At 47.0% G+C, this 20308-nt stretch overlaps 1 protein-coding gene and 1 pseudogene across 1 annotated transcript in view; both read left to right on the top strand.

The window, feature by feature from the left end:
- Positions 1 to 13747, top strand: part of SCPEP1 (serine carboxypeptidase 1) — a 32821-nt gene extending 19074 nt beyond the window's left edge. Inside the window, exons 7-13 of the mRNA XM_045488298.1 lie at positions 3377 to 3414; positions 4180 to 4308; positions 4898 to 4991; positions 5711 to 5824; positions 8076 to 8213; positions 9147 to 9310; positions 13166 to 13747. Of these exons, the coding sequence (XP_045344254.1) occupies positions 3377 to 3414; positions 4180 to 4308; positions 4898 to 4991; positions 5711 to 5824; positions 8076 to 8213; positions 9147 to 9310; positions 13166 to 13228 (740 nt within the window). The 3' untranslated portion in view covers positions 13229 to 13747. The remainder of the gene's footprint in view (positions 1 to 3376; positions 3415 to 4179; positions 4309 to 4897; positions 4992 to 5710; positions 5825 to 8075; positions 8214 to 9146; positions 9311 to 13165) is intronic.
- Positions 13748 to 19449: 5702 nt separating this feature from the next.
- LOC123604778 lies at positions 19450 to 19561 on the top strand (annotated as a pseudogene).
- Positions 19562 to 20308: the final 747 nt, after the last annotated feature.

The following is a 20308-nucleotide window of genomic DNA, read 5'->3' as shown; positions in this document are numbered from 1 at the left end:
GTCTGTCCTGCCACCCATAAGTTTTTTATTGGGACACGGTCACGCCCATTGATTGACATGTTGTCTGTGGCTGCTCGGAGGATGCCACAACAGAGTGGAGTAGTTGCAACAGAGGTCAGCTGGCCTGCAGAGCAAAAAAAATGTTTACTGGTTGTTCCTTTACAGAAAAATTTTGTCAGTCCCTGGACTAGATCAAGCAGGGAATGGGACACATTGGAGAATTGCAGACGATTCTGTATGTGAGGAAACTTAAGGCACACGCTTGATAGTTAAGCAGGGGAGGTGAATGACGGCTAGGTCCCGGAGGGCCTGGTGTGCCTGCGTTTCCCAGGGTGTGCTCTGAAGGATACGAGTCCTATGAGGTATCACCGTGAGGTGCCACACGGAGGGCTCCAGAGTCAAATAAGTTTTGGAGGTGCTAAATACTGACTCCACCTCTTCAAGGTTTCATAGGCATGTTAGAGACTCTGAGAAGTCCTGCAGGGAAAAAAAATATTTTTTTCTGTTTTGCATAGCCTTAAAGATACTTAACTGAAGAACCACTTTTTCTTCTCTAATAATACCTAGAGTAAAATCCTGCAGAACTGAAGTTACTTGGAGCATACTTTGAGATGCTTAGCCTTAGGAACTATTGAAGGTTCTTAAGCAAAGGAATGACATATTCAAATGTGCAAGTTGTGGTCCTTGGTACTTTGTTGGCACATGTCAGTGGTACAAGCCTTACCTATAGTTCTGGGAATTGGGAATCATCCAAACTAAGCCCAACTGTTCTCTTTGAGGGCAGGCGTTGTTTTACTCATTTGTTGTTGTTTTTTAATTGTTTTATTTTATTTTATTTTATTTTATTTTATTTTATTTTATTTATTTATTTACTTTTCTTTTGCGGGGGGGCAAATGAGTGAGGGGCAGAGAGAGAAGCGGGGCTCACCTGGGGCTCATGTTTTTACCCAAAGCGGGTCTGGAGCTCTCCCAAAGTGGGGCTCGTGCACATCCGACATGGGGCTCAAACTCACCAACTGTGAGATCATGACCTGAGCTGAAGTCAGATGCTTAATGACTGAGCCATCCAGGAACCCTTTTGTTTTATTTTATTTTATTGTATTGTATTGTATTGTATTATTTTATTTTAAATTTATTGTTTACTTTACATTCAAGTTAGTTAGCATATGGTGCAACAATGATTTCAGGAGTAGATTCCTTAAGCCCCTTACCCATTTAGCCCATCCCCCTTCTGCAACCCTTCCAGCAACCCTCTTTTTGTTTTCTATATTTAAGAGTCTCTTATGTTTTGTCCCTCTCCCTGTTTTTATATTATTTTTGCTTCCCTTCCCTTACGTTCATCTGTTTTGCATCTTAAATTCCTCATATGAGTGAAGTCATATGATATTTCGCTTAGCATAATAACTTCCAGTTCCTTCCACGTAGTTGCAAGTGGCAAGATTTCATTCTTTTGGCTTGCCAAGTAATACTTCATTGTATACATATATATGTATGTATATGTGTGTGTATATTATATGTGTGTGTGTATATATATATATATATATGTATGTATACATACATATATATACATACATATATATATATATACACACACACATATACATACACCACATCATCTTTATCCATTCATCAGTCGATGGACATTTGGGCTCTTTCTATATTTTGGCTATTGTCGCTAGCGCTGCTATAAGCATTGGGGTGCATGTGCCCCTTCGAAACAGCACACCTGTATCCCTTGGATAAATACCTAGTAGTGCAATTGCTGGGTCATAGGGTAGTTCTATTTTTAGTTTTTTGAGGAACCTCTATACTGTTTTCCAGAGTGACTGCACCAGTTTTCATTCCCACCAGCAGTGCAAAAGAGATCCTCTTTCTCCACATCCTCGCCAACGTCTGTTGTTGCCTGAGTTGTGAAAGTTAGCCATTCTGACAGGTGTGAGATGGTATCTCATTGTGGTGTTGATTTGTATTCCCCTGATGATGAGTGATGTGGAGCATTTTTTCATGTGTCAGTTGGCCATCTGGATGTCTTCTTTGGAGAAGTGTCTATTCATGTCTTTTGCCCATTTCTTCACTGGATTATTTGTTTTTTGGGTGTTGACTTTAATAAGTTCTCTAGATTTTAGACACTAACCCTTTATCTGATATGTCATTTGCAAATATCTTCTCCCATTCCATTGGTTGCCTTTTAGTTTTGCTGATCATTTCCTTCAGTGTGCAGAAGATTTTTATTTTGATGAGGTCCCAATAGTTCATTTTTGCTTTTGTTTTCCCTTGCCTCTGTAGACGTGTGGAGTAAGGAGATGCTGCAGCCGAGGTCAAAGAGGTTTTTGCCTGCTTTCTCCTCGAGGATTTTGATGGCTTCCTGTCTTATATTGAGGTCTTTCATCCATTTTGAGTTTATTTTTGTGAATGGTGTAAGAAAGTGATCCAGGTTCATTCTTCTGCATGTTGCTGTCCAGTTTTCCCAGCACCACTTGCTGAAGAGACTATCTTTATTCCATTGGATATTCTTTCCTACTTTGTCAAACATTAGTTGGCCATACGTTTGTGGGTCCATTTCTGGGTTCTCTATTCTGTTCCATTGATCTGAGTGTCTTTTTTTGTGCCAGCTTTTTTTATTTTAGAGAGAGAGTGTGTGTGAGCAAGGAAAAGAGAGAGAGAGAGAGAGAGAGAGAATCCCAAGCAGGCTCCGTGGTCAGCACAGCGCCTGATGTGGGGCTGGATCCCATGACCCTAGAATGATGACTTGAGCTGAAATCAGGAGTCAGATGCTCAACCACCTGAGCCACCCAGGCTCAGTATCTTTTAAAACTCCTTGCTGGCTTTAGACCCTTAGTAAATTCTCAATATGTTTGTGGAATAGAAAAGAATTGGTTGGCAGTATAGTCATAGACATTGAATTACAAAATCCTTAGTCTTCTTCCTTAATTAGCTCCTTGGCAGAAGCTAGTGTCCCCAAACTGGAGGAGCAAATACAGAGAAGAAATATGAGGGCGGGGGACATATTTTAAGCTGTCAACATGCCTAGAGGTCTAGCAGAGAGGAACCTGCATACACGCGCGCACACACAAACACACACACACACACACACACACACACAGCCTACCTGTAGGGATGCCATCGCTGGCTATCACTCACTTGCTGGGCCAGTATCAGGTCAAATTAACATGTCATTAGTCCTGAGTCAACAGAAAGGCTTCCACATCATCCCATCTCCCAACTCCTGAGACATCAGCCCTGCACGGAGCCTTGAGACCCAAAGCCACCAGGTTTCTTGCATCTGTCTCTGCTTTGGGAGGGAAGCTAGTACGGTTTTTCTTTGGGAGGACAGAGCCACGACAAACTTACTTTGTACATATGTGGTTTCCTTTAGATTCGGTGCTCTCCTGGGGACCTTACCTGTACAGCGTGGTGAGTAGATGCATCCCCAACCCTGTACCCACCCTGGTCAGCAGCCCAGCTGACCTCTTCTGGCTCTGTCTCCAGGAAGAACAGGCTAGCTGAGTTTGCCTGTGAGGTTGACACTGCTTCTTGGGGGCAAATTTTAAAGAAACATCACCATAGTTACCCATTTTTCCAGGTACCAGAAACACAATTTTTTAAAAATCCCCCCAACTTTTAATTTTTTTATTATAAAAAATTTTATATATTTTTAATATATATTTTATTATAATTTGTAATACATTTGTAATAAAATATATCTTTTTATTACAAACATTTTCAAATATGCAGAACAGTGGAAAGATCACTGTGAACACCTAAGTACCCACCATCTAGACTCTTAACATTTTGCTGTATTTTTTTCATCAATGATTACGTGACTTAAAACAATACACTTTTTTTGTTGTTGTTAATGTTTATTTATTTTTTAGAGAGAGAGAGAGACAGAGTGTGAGCAGGGGAGGGGCGGAGACAGAGGGAGATGCAGAATCTGAGCCAGGCTCCGAGCTGACAGCAGAGAGCCTGACGCGGGGCTCGAACTCACGGACCATGAGATCATGACCTGAGTTGAAGTCGGATGCTTAACCAACTGAGCCACCCAGACGACCCAACAATTCACTTTCATATGTAGTCCCCTTTCTCCCTCCCAGTCTGTCGGCCGTCCCTAGCTGTACGTGATGCCAGGTCTGTGTCTCTGAGCAACATGGGCCTTTTCGTTCTCGGTTTGCGTTCTAGTCTCTTCTTGACGACCAAGGTCTGGCAGAGGTGTCTCAGGTTGCAGAGCAAGTCCTGGATGCTGTGAATAAGGAGCACTATGTAGAGGCCACCCAGCTGTGGGGGAAAGCGGAAATGCTCATTGAACAGGTAACAGGACACCCTTGGAAGCAGCCCACTTGCCTTGTTCCCATGGAGGAAGGGCTCCTGGTCGGTGTCGTCGGATTCGGGTCTTATCCCGAGACTCCCCACGAATCTGAAAGTGATCGCATGCTAAGAGATAAAGCTGATGAGTCTGAGCAGTGAGGAGGTCAGAAAGCCACCCAGGCCCGTAAGACCTGCTCGTCCTCGGCTGAGCATATGGACTGTGTAAGAAGCGATGTGTCTTGCCAACGTGAACGTTTGGATCCTTGCCAAGCATCGCAGCATCCCAGAAGGGAAGGATGCCGGGCTGAGGACTTGAGTGTGTAGGGCCCTCCGCGGCTCTGTTCTCCCTATAAGCTAACACACGGGCCCTTGTTTTCTCCAGCAACTGAGCTCCCCTCGGACGAGCCGCTCACTACCCCCAGGAGACTCGGCTGACAGCTGATCTCAGTCCTCGGAGCCGCTGCTCCGATCCAAGCACATTTACAAAGTTAAAGCTGTCCTTGGATAAGATGAAGAGCCAGTTGTCTTTCTGTTTTGCAGCCTCGATCATGGACAAATGAAACAAACAGCCGCATATAATTCTCTGTTTCAGAACACGGATGGGGTGAACTTCTATAACATCTTAACTAAAAGCGCTCCCATGGCTGCGATGGAGTCGAGCCTGGAGTTCACCCAGAGCCACCTAGGTAAGTGGACCTGGAAGTTGCTAGACCCTGTCTGTCTGTCTCTGTACAAGAGGAAATCAATTTTTTTTTTTTTTTTAGCTTTATTGACATAATTTACATACCGTAAATTGCACCCATGTTAAGTGTATGATTCAGTGGTTTTAGTTCATCCACCGGGCTGCACTGTCATAACCACCATCCGGTTCTACCACCATCCGCTAATCTACGTCTCCACATATGCCTTCCTGGGGCACTTCATATAAAGGGAACCGTGCAATGGGTGGTCTCTTGCACCTGGGTTCTTTCACTTAGCATAGTGTCTTGCAACCCAACTTCTGCCCATCAGATTACAACGTCAGTCCCCCTGAAGGCTGGATCGAGTTGTCTTTCAGCTGACCCAGCTTCACTGGATGCCCATACCTGGCATCCTCCCTCCGGGACAGGCCTATAAAGGCTACAGGAACCCCTCGATTCCACTTCTTAGCCAATTTCCATTGGCCGTGCTGGAGAAACTCAATGGCCCCAAAGTACATAAAATGCAGCAGTCAAAGTTAATAAAGCATCTCCACTTTCAACGTGTTTCTGGCCTTCTTCCTCCATCTGGGGTGAATTAAGGCGACACTTTTCGTTTTCCAGCTGAAAGCCTCCCTCTTAGACACTGTGTCCCAGCAGCTTGGGAAAGACATCGTCTTGGTCTTATTTCCAGTCCTTTGAACTCACCGTGTACCAGTTTGTTTTAGTTCATCTTTACCAACGCCACGTGAGACACCTACAACAGGATACCTTAAGTCAGCTCATGAACGGTCCCATCAGGAAGAAGCTCAAAATTATTCCTGAGGATTGCTCCTGGGGAGGTACTTGCGTGACCTAATTAAGTGCTGTTGGTAGGGTTGGGGGGCAATAGAGGTGAATTCAGACGTCTTAATTTGAAGAATGAGTTTTGTTGATGGGTTGACATGTTGAAGCAGAACAGCTTTACTGTCCATGTTTTATAGATGAGCAAAAAAATAGAGAGACAGTAAATAATGCGCCAAAATTGGTTGAGAATAAGAGGGAAGTGGGGAGATGGGGGAAGGAATGAAATGATGGGTTAGGTGTTGATAACTGATAAACCAGATTGTGGATTGATAAGCCAGATTGTGGGCACCTGAGAATCTTCCCGCTGGTTTTACTTTTGTATCAGTTTGAAGTTTCCCGTAATAAACAAAATTGAGATAAAAAAAAAAAAAAAAAAAAAGCCATGCCCAAAGCCACAGTCAGTTGTGGGTATGACTTCCAGACCAACGTCTTTGGGGCAGGTTTTGACCACCTCCCTGGCAGGCCTCCCTGGGTCCTGACACTGGATGTGGTCTGGGGTCTACCACCTTCTGTTTTGGGGGCCATCTCTGGGGGAAATATTTGGGGTTCTCAGAGACCAGGACCAGGTAGGAAACTTGGATAAGTTCCCACTCCGTCCTATAGGGAGGCCGTGAGCGAGCGGGACTCCTGGATTCCTGGAGGAGAAACACTCAAGCTGAAGAGGGCTTCCTTTATGTCTGAGTTACCCCAGGGCTATGTCTTTCTAGCATCTCCTTGATGGCTGCTGAGCCGCTAAGACTCGACCCTGGCCCTTGCTTCCTCTGGGGACGTGGGCCACCCTCCCAACCTAAAGTTAGAGGATTCGTCGTAGCCCTGGTGTTTTCATTTCTGGCTCACCCCTTAGAGTTTTCTAGAAATGAGTGGGCGAGTACATTATTTTTAACATTTATTCATTTTTGAGAGAGAGAGACAGCACGAGTGGGGTAGGGACATGGGGCAGAGAGACAGGGAGACACAGAGTCGGAAGCAGGCTCCAGGCTCTGAGCTGTCAGCACAGAGCCCAAGGCGGGGCTCGAACTCACAAACCGTGAGATCACGACCTGAGCCAAAGTCAGATGTGTAACCGACTGAGCCACCCAGGCACCAAGGGGCGAGTTAATTAGGTCAAATAATAAGAATCTGGTGTCAGAGCGTGGGGAAGTACAAGCACGGGGAGCCGTTGAGGACTGAGAATAGAGGTGTGAGCCATCACAGGAGGCCAGCTTAAAGGTCGAGCCTGCAAGAGCACCTTTCCAGCTCAGCCCCTTCAGTTTATCTTTGTGATGACAGCGTTTTCCATCCAGCTTCTCTAGCTACAGGGACTCTCACTCCCTGCCCATGCGGCTGGACGGGCAAGGGGACGACATTTTTGCAGACGTTGACTGATAGAAGAAACTCCTTTTTGGCTCCAGCTGTATCTGTGTATGGTCTGGAAAGGACAAACTCTCTGGAAGTACCCACACCCAGGGTCTTGAGCTCTGGTTTGCAGTTAAGCCCACATGCTTTGGAGTCAGCCAGGCCTGAGCCCAGCCTGCCACTGACTAGCTGTTTCCCCCTGAGCATGTCTCTGAGCCTTGTGTTCATTATCTCCTGCGCTAGGTTAAGACTCCTCATCTCCTAGGGCTGATGAAGAGGAAGTGGGTTGTTGTTTGTAAAGTGCTTGCTGAAAGCAGCGACTAGCAAATAAAAATTAGTAGCAGCTGTCGTCGTTACTTTTGCATTCGATGTTATGGTGACAACGGTCAGGAATCCGGTCGCACTGTGGTACCGACCACCTGTTCTCTTGCCAGGGGCTGGTCCTCCTTGCAGCCTTACTGAGGGCTCTCTCGGGCATTGGTGTAGGTCTGATTTGGCCCCACTTGTTCAGAACTTAGAACTTGGCCCCAGTGTTACTCAGCAACGGAGGAAAACTATCACTTGCCCAAAAGCAGAGTTTGTTCCTTGAGAGGACAGCGTTTTCTGAAGCTCCCTGTTTGCTCGGGCATGAAGCCCTCTCTGGGTTTCAGTTCCTCCTGAAAAATGATGTCAGCTGTCAGCACGTGCACTGGAGTGAACAGAGCACATTTGCCTGACAGGCTTCATTTTAGGTGACTGGCTCAGGGCGGGGGTTTCTGGGCCGGCTGGTGAAGCATTTGTGTTTTCAGCCTCTGTTATGTGGAACACGGTGGTGCCTTGTGGGTGCCGGAGCCCAGGATGCTCTGGACTGAAAGGTGCCTCTTGTTCTGGCAGGTTGCAAGCTGTTCCCTCTTTCTGCTTCCCCATGTGCAGGCCAGTCTGCCAGTGTCTTCCAGAACATGGAGGGGGACTTCATGAAGCCGGTCATCAGCATTGTGGATGAGTTGCTGGAAGCCGGGGTCAATGTGACCGTGTATAACGGACAGCTCGATCTCATTGTGGACACCATGGGTAGGAACACAGTCTGTGGGGCACGTGGAGGCAGTTAGTTCCATGGGTTGAGCTGGAAGGGAGCCAGCCTTGGACGTGTCGGTCTTGAGGCTGGTGATGTAGAAATGCCAGGAGGAAGGCCACTTCCTGTTATGCCCATGTGCCCTGACCTTGACTTCTTTAAAGAGGACAGAGCTGTGGCCCCTTAGAGAAGCCTGGGCCTGGCAGATTTTTGAGGCCCTTACATATGACGAAAGAAAAGGAGATATTCTCCTGGCCATGGGATAAATGTACCATGGAACCGAGGGAAAACCCCGTCTCTGTGCCCCGTCACAGTAGGTGGTAAGCCCTGCAAGCCGAATTGAAAGTAAACCCTACTGACCGTAAACCCAGGGGAAATGGGTCCTGTGTGTTTCTGGCTGCAGTAAGACCAGGTGAAGTTCTCAGAACCGGCAGGCAAATCGAGGCACGCAGTCTGACAAGTGTGATGCCTTCACAAGGTCGGCAGGATTGAATATTTCTGCCACTTGTACACCAAGGGCACTAAGGACACTTTGAAAAGGTTCTGCGTTTCTTCCATGAGCTGCTCGGGTGAGCCACGTTAGCATCTACTGACCCTCAGACTTCTCAGTCCTCCGGAGAGTCCTGCCACCTGCACAGGTCCCCAGTTTCCTTCCTTCAGAGCATACAGTGATGGGAGAGTCAGGGGCGAACATAGCCGGACCTCAGAGCTTCTAAGTGCCTCCCCGTTGTCTTGGGTATCACTGGGGGTTTGCTAGAAATGCAGTCTCAGGCCTCACCCAGCCCCACTGACTCAGAATCTGCATTGTAACGAATCTCGGGATGAGCCTTATGCACATGACAGTTTGGGAAATGTGAAATTATGGGCTCTGGACTTTTGTTTCTACCCCACCCAACTGTTGATGCCAGACCCTTCTTTGTCCCTCCCACCAGGTCAGGAGGCCTGGATGCGGAAATTGAAGTGGGCCGAACTGCCCAAATTCAATCAGCTGAAGTGGAAGGCCCTGTACAGTGACCCTAAATCTTCTGAAACATCTGCTTTTGTCAAGTCCTACAAGAACCTGGCTTTCTACTGGATTCTCAGAGCTGGGCACATGGTGAGAGAGAGTCCGGCAGCCTTTGTTGTGGGCTCTCAGCTGTTCTGAGAACAAAGCCACAGGCAGTTGATCATGCGTGGGTGCACTGCCTGTTTCGGCCTTAGAAGAAGTGCTTTGGGCTTGGGAGTATTTTGAAGTCTCTAGTTAATTTTTGCTATTAGTGCTTCATTCCTTTGAGTCTAGACATTCTCATTTATTTATGTATTATTATTTTTAAGATTTAAAACAATTTAAAAAAAATTTTTTTTTTTTAACGTTTATTTATTTTTGAGACAGAGACAGAGCATGAACGGGGGAGGATCAGAGAGAGAGGGAGACACAGAATCTGAAACAGGCTCCAGGCTCTGAGTAGTGAGCACAGAGCCCGACGCGGGGCTCGAGCTCACGGACTGCAAGATCATGACCTGAGCCGAAGTCGGCCGCTTAACCGACTGAGCCACCCAGGCGCCCCTAAAACAATTTTTAAGTAACCTCTACATCCAAGGTGGGGCTCGAACTCCCAACCCTGAGGTCAAGAGTCGTACGCTCTACCAACGAAGCCAGGCGGGCGACCCTGGAAATTCTCACTTAAAAAAGCAAATCCTTCTGAGAGCGTTAACCTAGGCTCTCTATCCGTTATTCCTTAGTTTAAATGAATTTAGTGTGACTTTCCTTTTCGTTCGTCCTGGGGGAAGAAGGAAGAAGTTGTCTTTCCTTGACATTTTCAGGGAGCAAAACCCAAAGTTCAGTGCTCTGGAAAGCGGAGTCCCAGTGGGTGGTACAAGGTAGGGGGCAGTGTTTTCGAGCAGCGGTAGCTCCAGGATTTCAGTTTGGAAGAGGCTTTCTGTGCAAAGACGAGGCCGCTTCGCTCCTGCATTTCTGAGCGAACACACTATTTCCCCTTAGGTTGTATGTTGACCGAGTGGCTTTCCGTGGGCCGGGGGAGATTATAAAGGGATAAATCCACTGTATACACACACGTGTGCATGCCTGTGCACAAACGGACACCTATGCAGGTACCAGAGGAGAAGGCGCCCTGTGGGTTATGCTTTGGTTTGGCTACTTAAATACAGGGTTTCTCTTCTTCCCAGGATGGTGGTTTCCTGGAGAAGATTCGTTGGGAGGGATGGTAAGGTGCCCTCTGGCCTGCCCTGCCCACTTGGCTCACTTGTGCTTAGGACACACTCCATAGAGAATGAGCTGAGGGGCAGTAGTCTGCTTAGAAAGTGGGTCTAGGGGAGCGCCTGGGTGGCTCAGTTGGTTAAGCGTCTGACTCGTGGTTTCGGCTCAGGTCACGATCTCACTGTTCGTGAGATGAGCCTTGCGTCAGGCTCTGCGCTAACAGTTCGGAGCCTGCTTGGGATTCTCTCTCTCCTTCTCTCTCTGTCCCTCCCCTACTCTCTCTATCTCTGTCAAAATAAATAAATAAACTTAAAAAAAAAAAGCAGGCCTGGGAAACTGGTCTTTAAGCTCGGTTTGTACGTGAAGCACATAGTTTGTACATTAAACATACACAGTATGTTTATTTGGATGGCTGGGGAGGTGATGAGAGAGATTTTGGCAGGGACCTAAGTGCCCCCTCCACAAACCACTCCTCAGGGCTATCAGCTAGGCAGAGAGGAGGTGTAGGAGCAAGGAGAACAGGATGTGCAGGTCCAGAGGAACCTTCAGACCATCGAGGCCACAGGCACTGGGGAGAGATACCGAGTTAGGTATCTCCCTGTCCTGAAAGCAACAGTCGGGCTGTTGAGGGTCCTAAAGCAAAGGAGTGAAAGTACCAGATTTGTCTAAGAAATAACATTCTAGCAGCAAAGGGCCTGGGACAAGACTGGGGCAAAGAGCCGAGCTGATCAAAGATGCTTTTATAGGGGCGCCTGGGTGGCTGTCGGTTAAGCATCCGACTTGGGCTCAGGTCATGATCTCATGGTCCGTGAGTTCGCACCCCATGTCGGGCTCTGTGCTGACAGCTCTGAGCCTGGAGCCTGCTTCGGATTCTGTGTCTCCTTCTCTCTCTCTCCCTCCCCCACTCACGGTCTGTCTGTCTCTCGCTCTCTTAAAAATCTATAAACATTAAGATGTTTTCATAGTGATCCAGAAGGGAGAGAAGTGAGGAATTTGATACAGGAGAATGGTAACTGCCTGTAGAACAGCCAAGTGGGACGCCCATAAGACAACTGAATATATATGCTGTGTTTCTATGACCTGGAGGCCAATTTTTGTTGTGGGAGAGAGAGATTTGGGAGTGGAATATGAAAAAGGCCTGGGACAGGGCCCTGGGAGCACCAGGGTGTAAGAGGCAGGAGGCAAAAGAAGGACATACAAATTGAGACTTGAGAAGGGGCAGCCGGGAAAGTAGGAGAGAGGCCGGGGACTCGGGCATCCGCCAAGTAGAGGGGCCAGTGGTGCCACAAGCCGCCATGAACTCAGGTAAAGGAGTGATGTGTGGGCTCCCTGGTATCCATAGTGGTCGTGGCAAGCGATCTCAGTGCAATGGAAAGGACGGAGCAGGTGGATGAGCAGTTTTCCTCCAGAAACAGAAGGAAGTAGAGCCTGCCCTTTGAAGACACTTGATCTGAAGGGACCATGAACAAGGCCGCAGGACTTGGGGTTAGGACGGCATTTTTGTTAGGGCTTTGAGTATGCTGAGTCCCCTCAATATCAAGTAGGAGAAAGCCGGTAGGATGTCTTAGGACACAGAGCTGTGACTGTAGGCCGCATAGGCAGGTGGGAGGGGAAGCAAGAAGGGACGGGCTGCGTGCTGTCAGTGGTGTGTTGGAGTTCAAGCCCGTTTCCTCTAGTTTGTCACCTAGGGAACAAGAGATCAGTTGGGGCAGGCTTAAAATAGTTCTTGGAAACTGTTATTAAGTTCTCCCCAACCACTTCCCCTTTAGTTGATGAAATGTCATTCTGCTATACCCCACTGTGCCTGTGCTTCCTGGGGACCGGGCTGGGAGAGAGGGTCGGGGACAGCAGTGTGCCACGGAGAATCAGGGAGCCATGGAGTTTCAGAACTCGGTGCCATCAACTCGACCCCGATCATTGTGGAGGAAAACTGAGGCCTCCGCCCCTCCCCTTTTTTGATGGTGTGTGGGTAGGAGGTTTATAAAGGAATTACTCGAAAAATCTAAGGGAGAAATGAAAGAAAGTTGAATGTAACAATACAAAAATGGGGTGCCACCCCATAACAAAGCATCTTGTTTGTTTGTTATCTGTTGACAGATTTCCTACTAGCTTCCCTCTTGGCTATTTCGTACTCCATTTCCAGTCTGAGATTCTTCCTGCACATCCTTTAAAATGTCTAGCACCTTCCCTCTTCCTTGAACAGGCTAGGTGCTGGTAACGTAAGCATGGGTCTTACAAAGAAACCAACCGGGGCGCCTGGGTGGCTCAGTTGGTTAAGCATCCGACTTTGGCTCAGGTCATGATCTCACGGTTCGTGAGTTCGAGCCCCACATCGGGCTCTCTACTGTCAGCGCAGAGTCCACTTTGGATCCTCTGCCTCCCTCTCTCTCCCCCTCCCCCGCTCGTTCTCTCTCCCTCCCTCTCTCTCTCTCTCTCAAATAAGTAAAAACATTACAAAGGGGGGGGGGGGGGAAGGAAAAAAAAATCAACAGATCAGCCCCAAATGGAGTGGAAGGTTCATTTCCTAAATGCTGACTTCTTTAGATCCCTGTAATCTGACAAGCTTTTGTCCCATGCAGGGGTCATTTCGCAGACGGGACCCTCCCTTACAGGACGCACTCAGGTGCAGCTGGCCTCTCAGGCTGCTGTCCCAGAGCTGTACTTCCTGTGGGAGCAGGGTCTCAGGATGTCGCCCCTGACCCCAGAACCAGGGACAGAACCAGGAGGGCTAACTCGGATCCTGTTCGGCTCTAGGTTCCTTCTGACCAAGGAGACATGGCTCTAAAGATGATGAGGATGGTGACTCAGCAGGAATAGGATGGACCGGAGGTGAGTTGCTTGGCCTTGGGGCACAGGGGCTGAAGCGAGCACCCTGCAGCTGTAGGAGGCACTGCTCTCCCTTGAACCCACTCGCCTGTGCGTGTGAAGTTTCCTGCCGGCTTCTCCGGAGAACAGAATCGCTGCCTCCGTGGCAACTTGGAAATCAGTTCTGCTTCCGGACAAACCTAAGTTGTTTTCTTCTCTAATGGATTTGTTTTCATCAAAATGAAAGGTTGAAATAAGTTAACATGTTTGTATTATGAAAGTAAATTATGTGGTTTATGGGGAAAAAAAGAGAAAGACAGGTAAACAACAAAATAAACACCCTTTTACTCCCTTCCCCGGGATAAGTTCGGCTGTCAGTTTAGTGTCTGTCTTTGGAAGTCTTTTTTTGCTATATATGCATGTGTATTTTTTGCAAGAATGGAATCATTACCGTATGTTGTTTTACTACCTTGTTCACATATCCGTTTGTCCTAAACACCTCTTCATGCCAGTAAAGTTTCTTCTGTAACATTTTTTTAATGCTTATTAATTTTTGAAGGAGAGAGAGAGAGAGAGACAGAGCGTGAGTGGGGGAGGGGCAGAGAGAAAGGGAGACACAGAATCCGAAGCAGGCTCCAGGCTCTGAGCTGTTAGTACAGAGCCTGATGCGGGGCTCGAACTCATGAGCCGTGAGATCATGACCCGAGTCGAAGCCAGATGCTCAACTGACTAAGCCATCCAGGCACCCCTTTCTATAACATTTTTAATAGCTGCTGGAGCATTCCATTTTGTGGATGCACCATCATTTATGTACCAAATGCACAACTGTTTCACGTAAGCAATGTCTCCTTTGTCGCTGCTATAAACAGTGCTCTGGTGATTCATCCTGACAGTTATATTTTTATACACATCCTCATTATTTTCTTGCAATAAATTCCTAAAAGCATAACTGTGAAGTCAAAGAATTGGAGCTTTTCTTTAAAATCAAAATGAGGGGCACCTGGGTGGCTCAGTTGGTTGAGCATTCAACTCTTAATTTTGGCTCGAGTCATGATCTCACCATTTGTGAGTTCGAGCCCCATGTCGGGCTCTGGGCTGACAGCACAGAGTCTGCTTGGGATTCTGTCTCTGCCCTCCCCTATGCATGCTCACTTCTCTCTCTCTCTCTCTCTCTCTCTCTCTCTCATAATAAATAAATAAAACTTAAAAACTTCTAAAATTTTTTTTGAAGTTTATTTATCTTGAGAGAGAGAGGAGCAGAGAGAGAAGGAGAGAGAAAATCCCAAGCAGGCTCCACACTGACAGCACAGAGCCTGACGTGGGGCTCGAACTCACCAACCGTGAGATCATGACCTGAGCTGAAATGAAGAGTTGGACGCTTAACCTACTGAGCTACCCAGGTGCCTCAAGGTCTTTAATTTTAAAATCCAGCCTTTTAAGTTTTAGTGTGTGGCTCACGATCTGCAGAAGGGATGTGATAGCCTCTATGCTGATCCTGAAAAGAACACTATTGCCTGTGGTTGCAGGGCTGAGATATTGAAAACCAAACCCAAAGTCTTCCTGCAGCACATAAGGAGAGAGTTACCAGCGGGTTATGCCTGCATGACCAGCCCTTTTGGACCTGAGATTAAAACAGGGACACCCCACACTTACCCACGGTTCGCTGTTGGAGGGCAAGCGCTCCTGTGTGCCGTGGACAAAGAAGACAGGCTTGTCTGTCTGTCAGTTTTGATCCTTCTGGACTCCACCAGTGTATGTTCTCCTGCGGCTTCTGCTGCATATCCTTTGCTGGAAAAAAATTGAGCTATGAGTATAACTAGTCACCGAGTGTTGTGAGTCCTGGCATTGAATTACAACACAAATTGAATCCCCAACCACACAGGAAACCTCTGTTTCATTAGTCGTTAGGGGACTAGGGGGCACCTGGCTGGCTCAGTCAGTAGAGTGCGTGACTCTTGATCTCAAGGTCATGAGTTCAAGCCCCCCGTTGAGCACGGGGCCTGCTTTAAAGAAATGAAATAGAAGCTAGGGTATTAGTTGAGCAGGAATGTGAGTTTGAACATTAGGAAGGGCCATGTAGACAGATTCCAGTGAAGCTAGGGACAGCGAACCTTTTTTGCCACTTGAAGCAACCTTCTATCCCTGCCTGAGGAAGTTAACGTTCTCCTGCCCTGAGATCCGGTAACCAATCCCAGGATGCCCAAAGCCGTCTTCTTGTGACATTATATTCGCTCTCAACCCACACCCATGGCTTCATGGAAATTCCCTATGATCAGCTCCCTGGGGAGGAAGTCTCAGGCTTGGTTTATAGATAGCTCCCCATGGTGGGCATGCGTCCCCTGAGAATGGACAGCTGTAGCACGAAAGCCCTTCTCAGAACAGCCCTGAAACGTGGTCAGGGGAAATCCTCCTAGTGGACAGAACTGGGGACACTGTACCTGTTTGTTCACTTTGCCTGGAAAGAGAGGTGGTCAGAAGAAAGGGTCTGCACCAAATCATTTGGCTGGGTAGTTGCACTTGGAAGGAACACAACTGAAAAATCAAAAGGTCTGAGGAAGAGGTATGAGCATAGACCTCCGAGTGGCAGAATAGGAGGATAACTTGTGTTCCGTGTGAATGCTCACCAAAGCAGAGAGGAAGATTTTAACAATCAGGTGGTTAGGACGACCCATTCCGTAGACATCAGACAGTCTCCTTCCCCAGCAACCTCTGTGAAGTCAATACCAATTGAAGTGGCCACTGTGACAGCGATGGAGATTATACATTTGCTACTGGAACATGGACTTGTGCTCACCAAGACTGATCTGGCTATAGCTGCTGCTGAGTGCCTAATCTGCCAACAGAAGGAACTGCACTGAGTCCCTGATACGGCACCATTGCCTGAAGGCGTCAGCCAGCTACCTGGTGTTAAGTTGATTACATTGGACCACTTTCATTATGAAAGAGGCAGCAAGTTGTTCTTATTGGAATTGACACTTGCTCTGGACTTGGATTTGCCTTCCCTGCCTGCAGTGTTTCTGCCAAAACTACCATCTGTGGCCTTACAGCCTGTGTCGTCCGCCATCATGCTATTCACAACAAACGAAGCGCAGAAGTGGTTCATGCTCTTGGAATTCACTGATCTGAACCATGTTCCCCATTATCTTAAAGGGACTGCCTTAACACATGGTTGAATGGCTTTTTGAAGATTCAGGTACAGTACCAGCTAGGTGGTGACACCTTGCGGGGCTGGGGCAACGTCCTTCAGTATGCGGTGTATGCTCTAAATCGGCATCCCACGCTCCTCCCATGCTCTGGATTCAGGAGTCCAGGAATCAAGGGATACAAATGAAAGTAACTCCTCACTATCAGCCCAGTAGTCAAATTTTTGCTTGCCATCCCTGCAACTTTAGCCTCTGCTGGTCTAGAAGTCTTAGTTACAAAGGCAGACACGCTTTCATCAGGAGACACAGCAAAGATTGCGTTGAACTGGAGCTTGAAGCTGCCATCTGGCGTCTTTGGGCACTGGATAAACAGGCAAAGTCCAGGCTGGGGTGATTGATCCTGACTATCAAGGGGGAACTGGGTTGCTACTACACAGGATTAAGGAGGGAGAATGCAAGAGATCTTTTGGGGTACCTTGTAGTACACCCATAGCCTCTGGTTAAAGTCAATGGAAAATGATAATAACCCAATTTAGACTGGTAGTGGCCCAGACCTCGCACAAAGGTTTGGGTCATTCTACCAGTCAAAGAATTATGACCAACTAAGGTGCTCGCCGAAGGCAAAAGAAATGTGGAATAAATAGTGAATGATGCTAGTTATTAATACTGGCTGTGACCTCGTGACCTGTTGTAGAACAAAGACTGTAATAGTTATAAGTATTTCTTCCTTATTTTGATGTGAATATATTATAAATATTAACCAAAATCTTGTAATCTCTTCTCTCAACCCTTTATCATCTAATTTAAGATGTGCTCATAATAGATAACTTTATATGTAAGTATCTAAGTTATAAGATGTCAAAAAGGGAGTATGAATGAATCAGCTAGGAAAAGAATGTACGTTATCCAAAGACAAAAAAGGGACTCTGGTGTTGTTCTGGGGGAGAAAGTCAGCGTGGCTTGGGCCATGTGGGGGATATTGCGTGGTGTTCCGCAGAAGCGTGATTTTGTTGCTGTCTTTATTTGGAGATTAAGCATAGTTTAAGGCACTGTGTACGGGTGCCAAGTCGAAAATGGATGGACTGTGGGGTCTTTGTAATGTTTCTGCTTGCCCAGGCCAAATTATATTTCCCAGAATTACCTCTGCTGTATGTTTCTGATTAGAATGGCCCACAAGACTGGAGATTCTCATGGAGATTTAGAGGATAGAAATGAGGCAGCAGCCAACGTTAGCTCAAATGTGCTGTCATTTATCTGCCGGCTCAGCTCATGAGCAGCTGGGCTTACAACAGCAGCTGCCTTCCCTTGGACCCTCCTGGAGCTTCTCTGCCTCTTGGGCCCGATGCGTGTGCTTAGGTCTGTGATGAAGACCAAACTGGCATGAGTTTTGTTGCATGGACCGTCCTCATGGACTCCAGCTCTTGTTCTCTTATTTTTGAGAGAGAGCGCGAGCAGGGGAGGGGCAGAGAGAGGAGGAAAGGGGATCCGAAGTGGGCTCTGCACCGACGGCAGAGAGCCTGATGGCGGGGCTCAAACTCATGAACCACGAGCTCGTGACCCGAACTGAAGTCAGACGCTTAACCGACTGAGCCACCCAGGCGCCCCAGGTTGCTGTTGTTCTTTCTCTAGTTAGAGAAAGAACTTTATGTCCATTGTCCCTTCCTGACCGCTTGCCCTGTGGACTTCAGTCTCCAGCATCACATTTTGAAGGCACCAGCCTCAGGAAGACTGCCTACCCAGCTCCCAGGCTGCACGAGTTGAATCCCTACACACACACACGCACACACACACGCACACACATGTACACATGTGCACATGCATGCACACACACGTGCGTGTGCACAGTTCCGCTTCTCTGATTGAACCTGACTGATACCATAAATTAGATTCAATTATTTCTTAATGGATTCAAAGTAGCCCCACAACTGGAACCTGAATATTTGACAAAGGCTCTCTGTTCTGTACAACTTAATCAGCTGCAGAACCCTTGGGTCACATCTTTCCTTCATTGTTGGTATCAACTGCTGCTGAGAAATTTGAAGCCACCTTGACTTTGTATTTTTTACCTTTATAAACAGTTAATTTTATACCTGGATGCTGGACACTTGTTTAATCTTACAAAATGGTAACTTCAGATGGTACATTGATGTGTATAGTCTTGAATTAATTTTGCCTGATATTTAGTGAGCTTTTTGGTTCGTAGGTTTAGATCACCAGTTGAGCAATGTTTTCCATGGCATTTTTTTTTTTTCAACGTTTATTTATTTTTGGGACAGAGAGAGACAGAGCATGAACGGGGGAGGGGCAGAGAGAGAGGGAGACACAGAATCCGAAACAGGCTCCAGGTTCTGAGCCATCAGCCCAGCGCCTGACGCGGGGCTCGAACTCACGGACCGCGAGATCGTGACCTGGCTGAAGTCGGACGTTCAACCGACTGCGCCACCCAGGCGCCCCTCCACGGCATATTTGAATATTGTTTCAAGCTCTTTTTCCCACTTTTCTGTGCTTCTGTTTTTATTCCAGGGACTTTGTTTTTTCTTTAAAAAAATTTTTTTTATGTTTAATTTTTGAAAGAAAGAGACAGAGTGCAAATGGGGGTGGGGCAGAGAGGGAGGGAGACACAGGATCCAGAGCAGGCTCCAGGCTCTGAGCTGTCCACACAGAGCCACCTAGTCGCCCCATAGGTACTTTTAATCAAGACTGCCATCAGCAGTTGGTAGCCAACGCTATGGCAGTAATCATTTCGCAACTTACAAATGTATTAAATCAATACATTGTACACCTGAAACTCACACAGTCTGTCAGTGATAGCTCAAAAAAAGCTGGGAAAATCAAGGTTGCATCAACATCAGTACTTCGGTTTTTGGTAAAATTTGGTCAATTTTTGACGTTTCTGAAGCACTTTTATTTTCTGTAATTATCTTTCTCCTTATTTCCCCCATTATGCCAGCTGCTGTTTCCCCTTCTTACTGATGTCTTCTCGTCTGCTTCTTCATTTCCTGTTTCGTGGATTTGTGTCTGCTCTAATGTCCTTGAGAGGGAGCAACGCGCAAACCTCTTCTAGTACAAACCTTCCAAAGAATATTCCTGATTGCTTCTCGGCCTTTTGGCTGAGATCAAGTGTAGTACCTGTTCTAATCAGTTTAATATCTTACACGTCCTGTATCCAAAGAAGGTTCCTCATCTGTCTTTTGTATCTCATGTTAATTTCCTCCATTTTAGTTGATGTTCGGTTTTTCATGTTTGTGTGTTTGCTTTTTGTTTATGTGTACACATCTCTGAATGAGGATAGTTATGGGAATCCTCCAATTCCTGATCCAGTTCATCTGGTTATTTATTTATTTATTTTTTTAACGTTTATTTATTTTTGAGACAGAGCATGAACGGGGGAGGGTCAGAGAGAGAGGGAGACACAGAATCGGAAGCAGGCTCCAGGCTCTGAGCCATCAGCCCAGAGCCCGACGCGGGGCTCGAACTCACGGACCGCGAGATCGCGACCTGGCTGAAGTCGGACGCTTAACCGACTGCGCCACCCAGGCGCCCCACCATCTGGTTATTTTTTAGATTGTTCACTTAGTTCTTGTTCCAGAATATTTGGTGTTGTGGATGCACATGGTCTATTTAGTCTTCCAGTTGCCTGAGGGAGGTGGAGCTGGGATGTTAGGCAGTAATTATTGGGAACATCTTCCCTGTGGCCAACTAATGGCAGAAAGCACTCAGATTTTGTTGTGTTTCCTGCTTTAGGACAGACCAACCATTTTGCTAAGAAGTTAAGTCAAGAGAGAGCTAGGGACTTATTTGATGGGCATTTTAGTTATCTATTGCTACATAATAAATTACCCAGAAACTCTGTGACTTAGGACATTTATTATCTGATAGTTTGTGGGGGTCAAGAACCTGGGCATGGCTTACTGAGTCCTCTACGTGAGGGTCCCTCACTAGACTGCCA

This window comes from Leopardus geoffroyi, chromosome E1 (genome assembly GCF_018350155.1).
Source record: "Leopardus geoffroyi isolate Oge1 chromosome E1, O.geoffroyi_Oge1_pat1.0, whole genome shotgun sequence".
Lineage (NCBI taxonomy): Eukaryota > Metazoa > Chordata > Mammalia > Carnivora > Felidae > Leopardus > Leopardus geoffroyi.
This window is presented reverse-complemented; position numbering and strand designations above follow the sequence as displayed.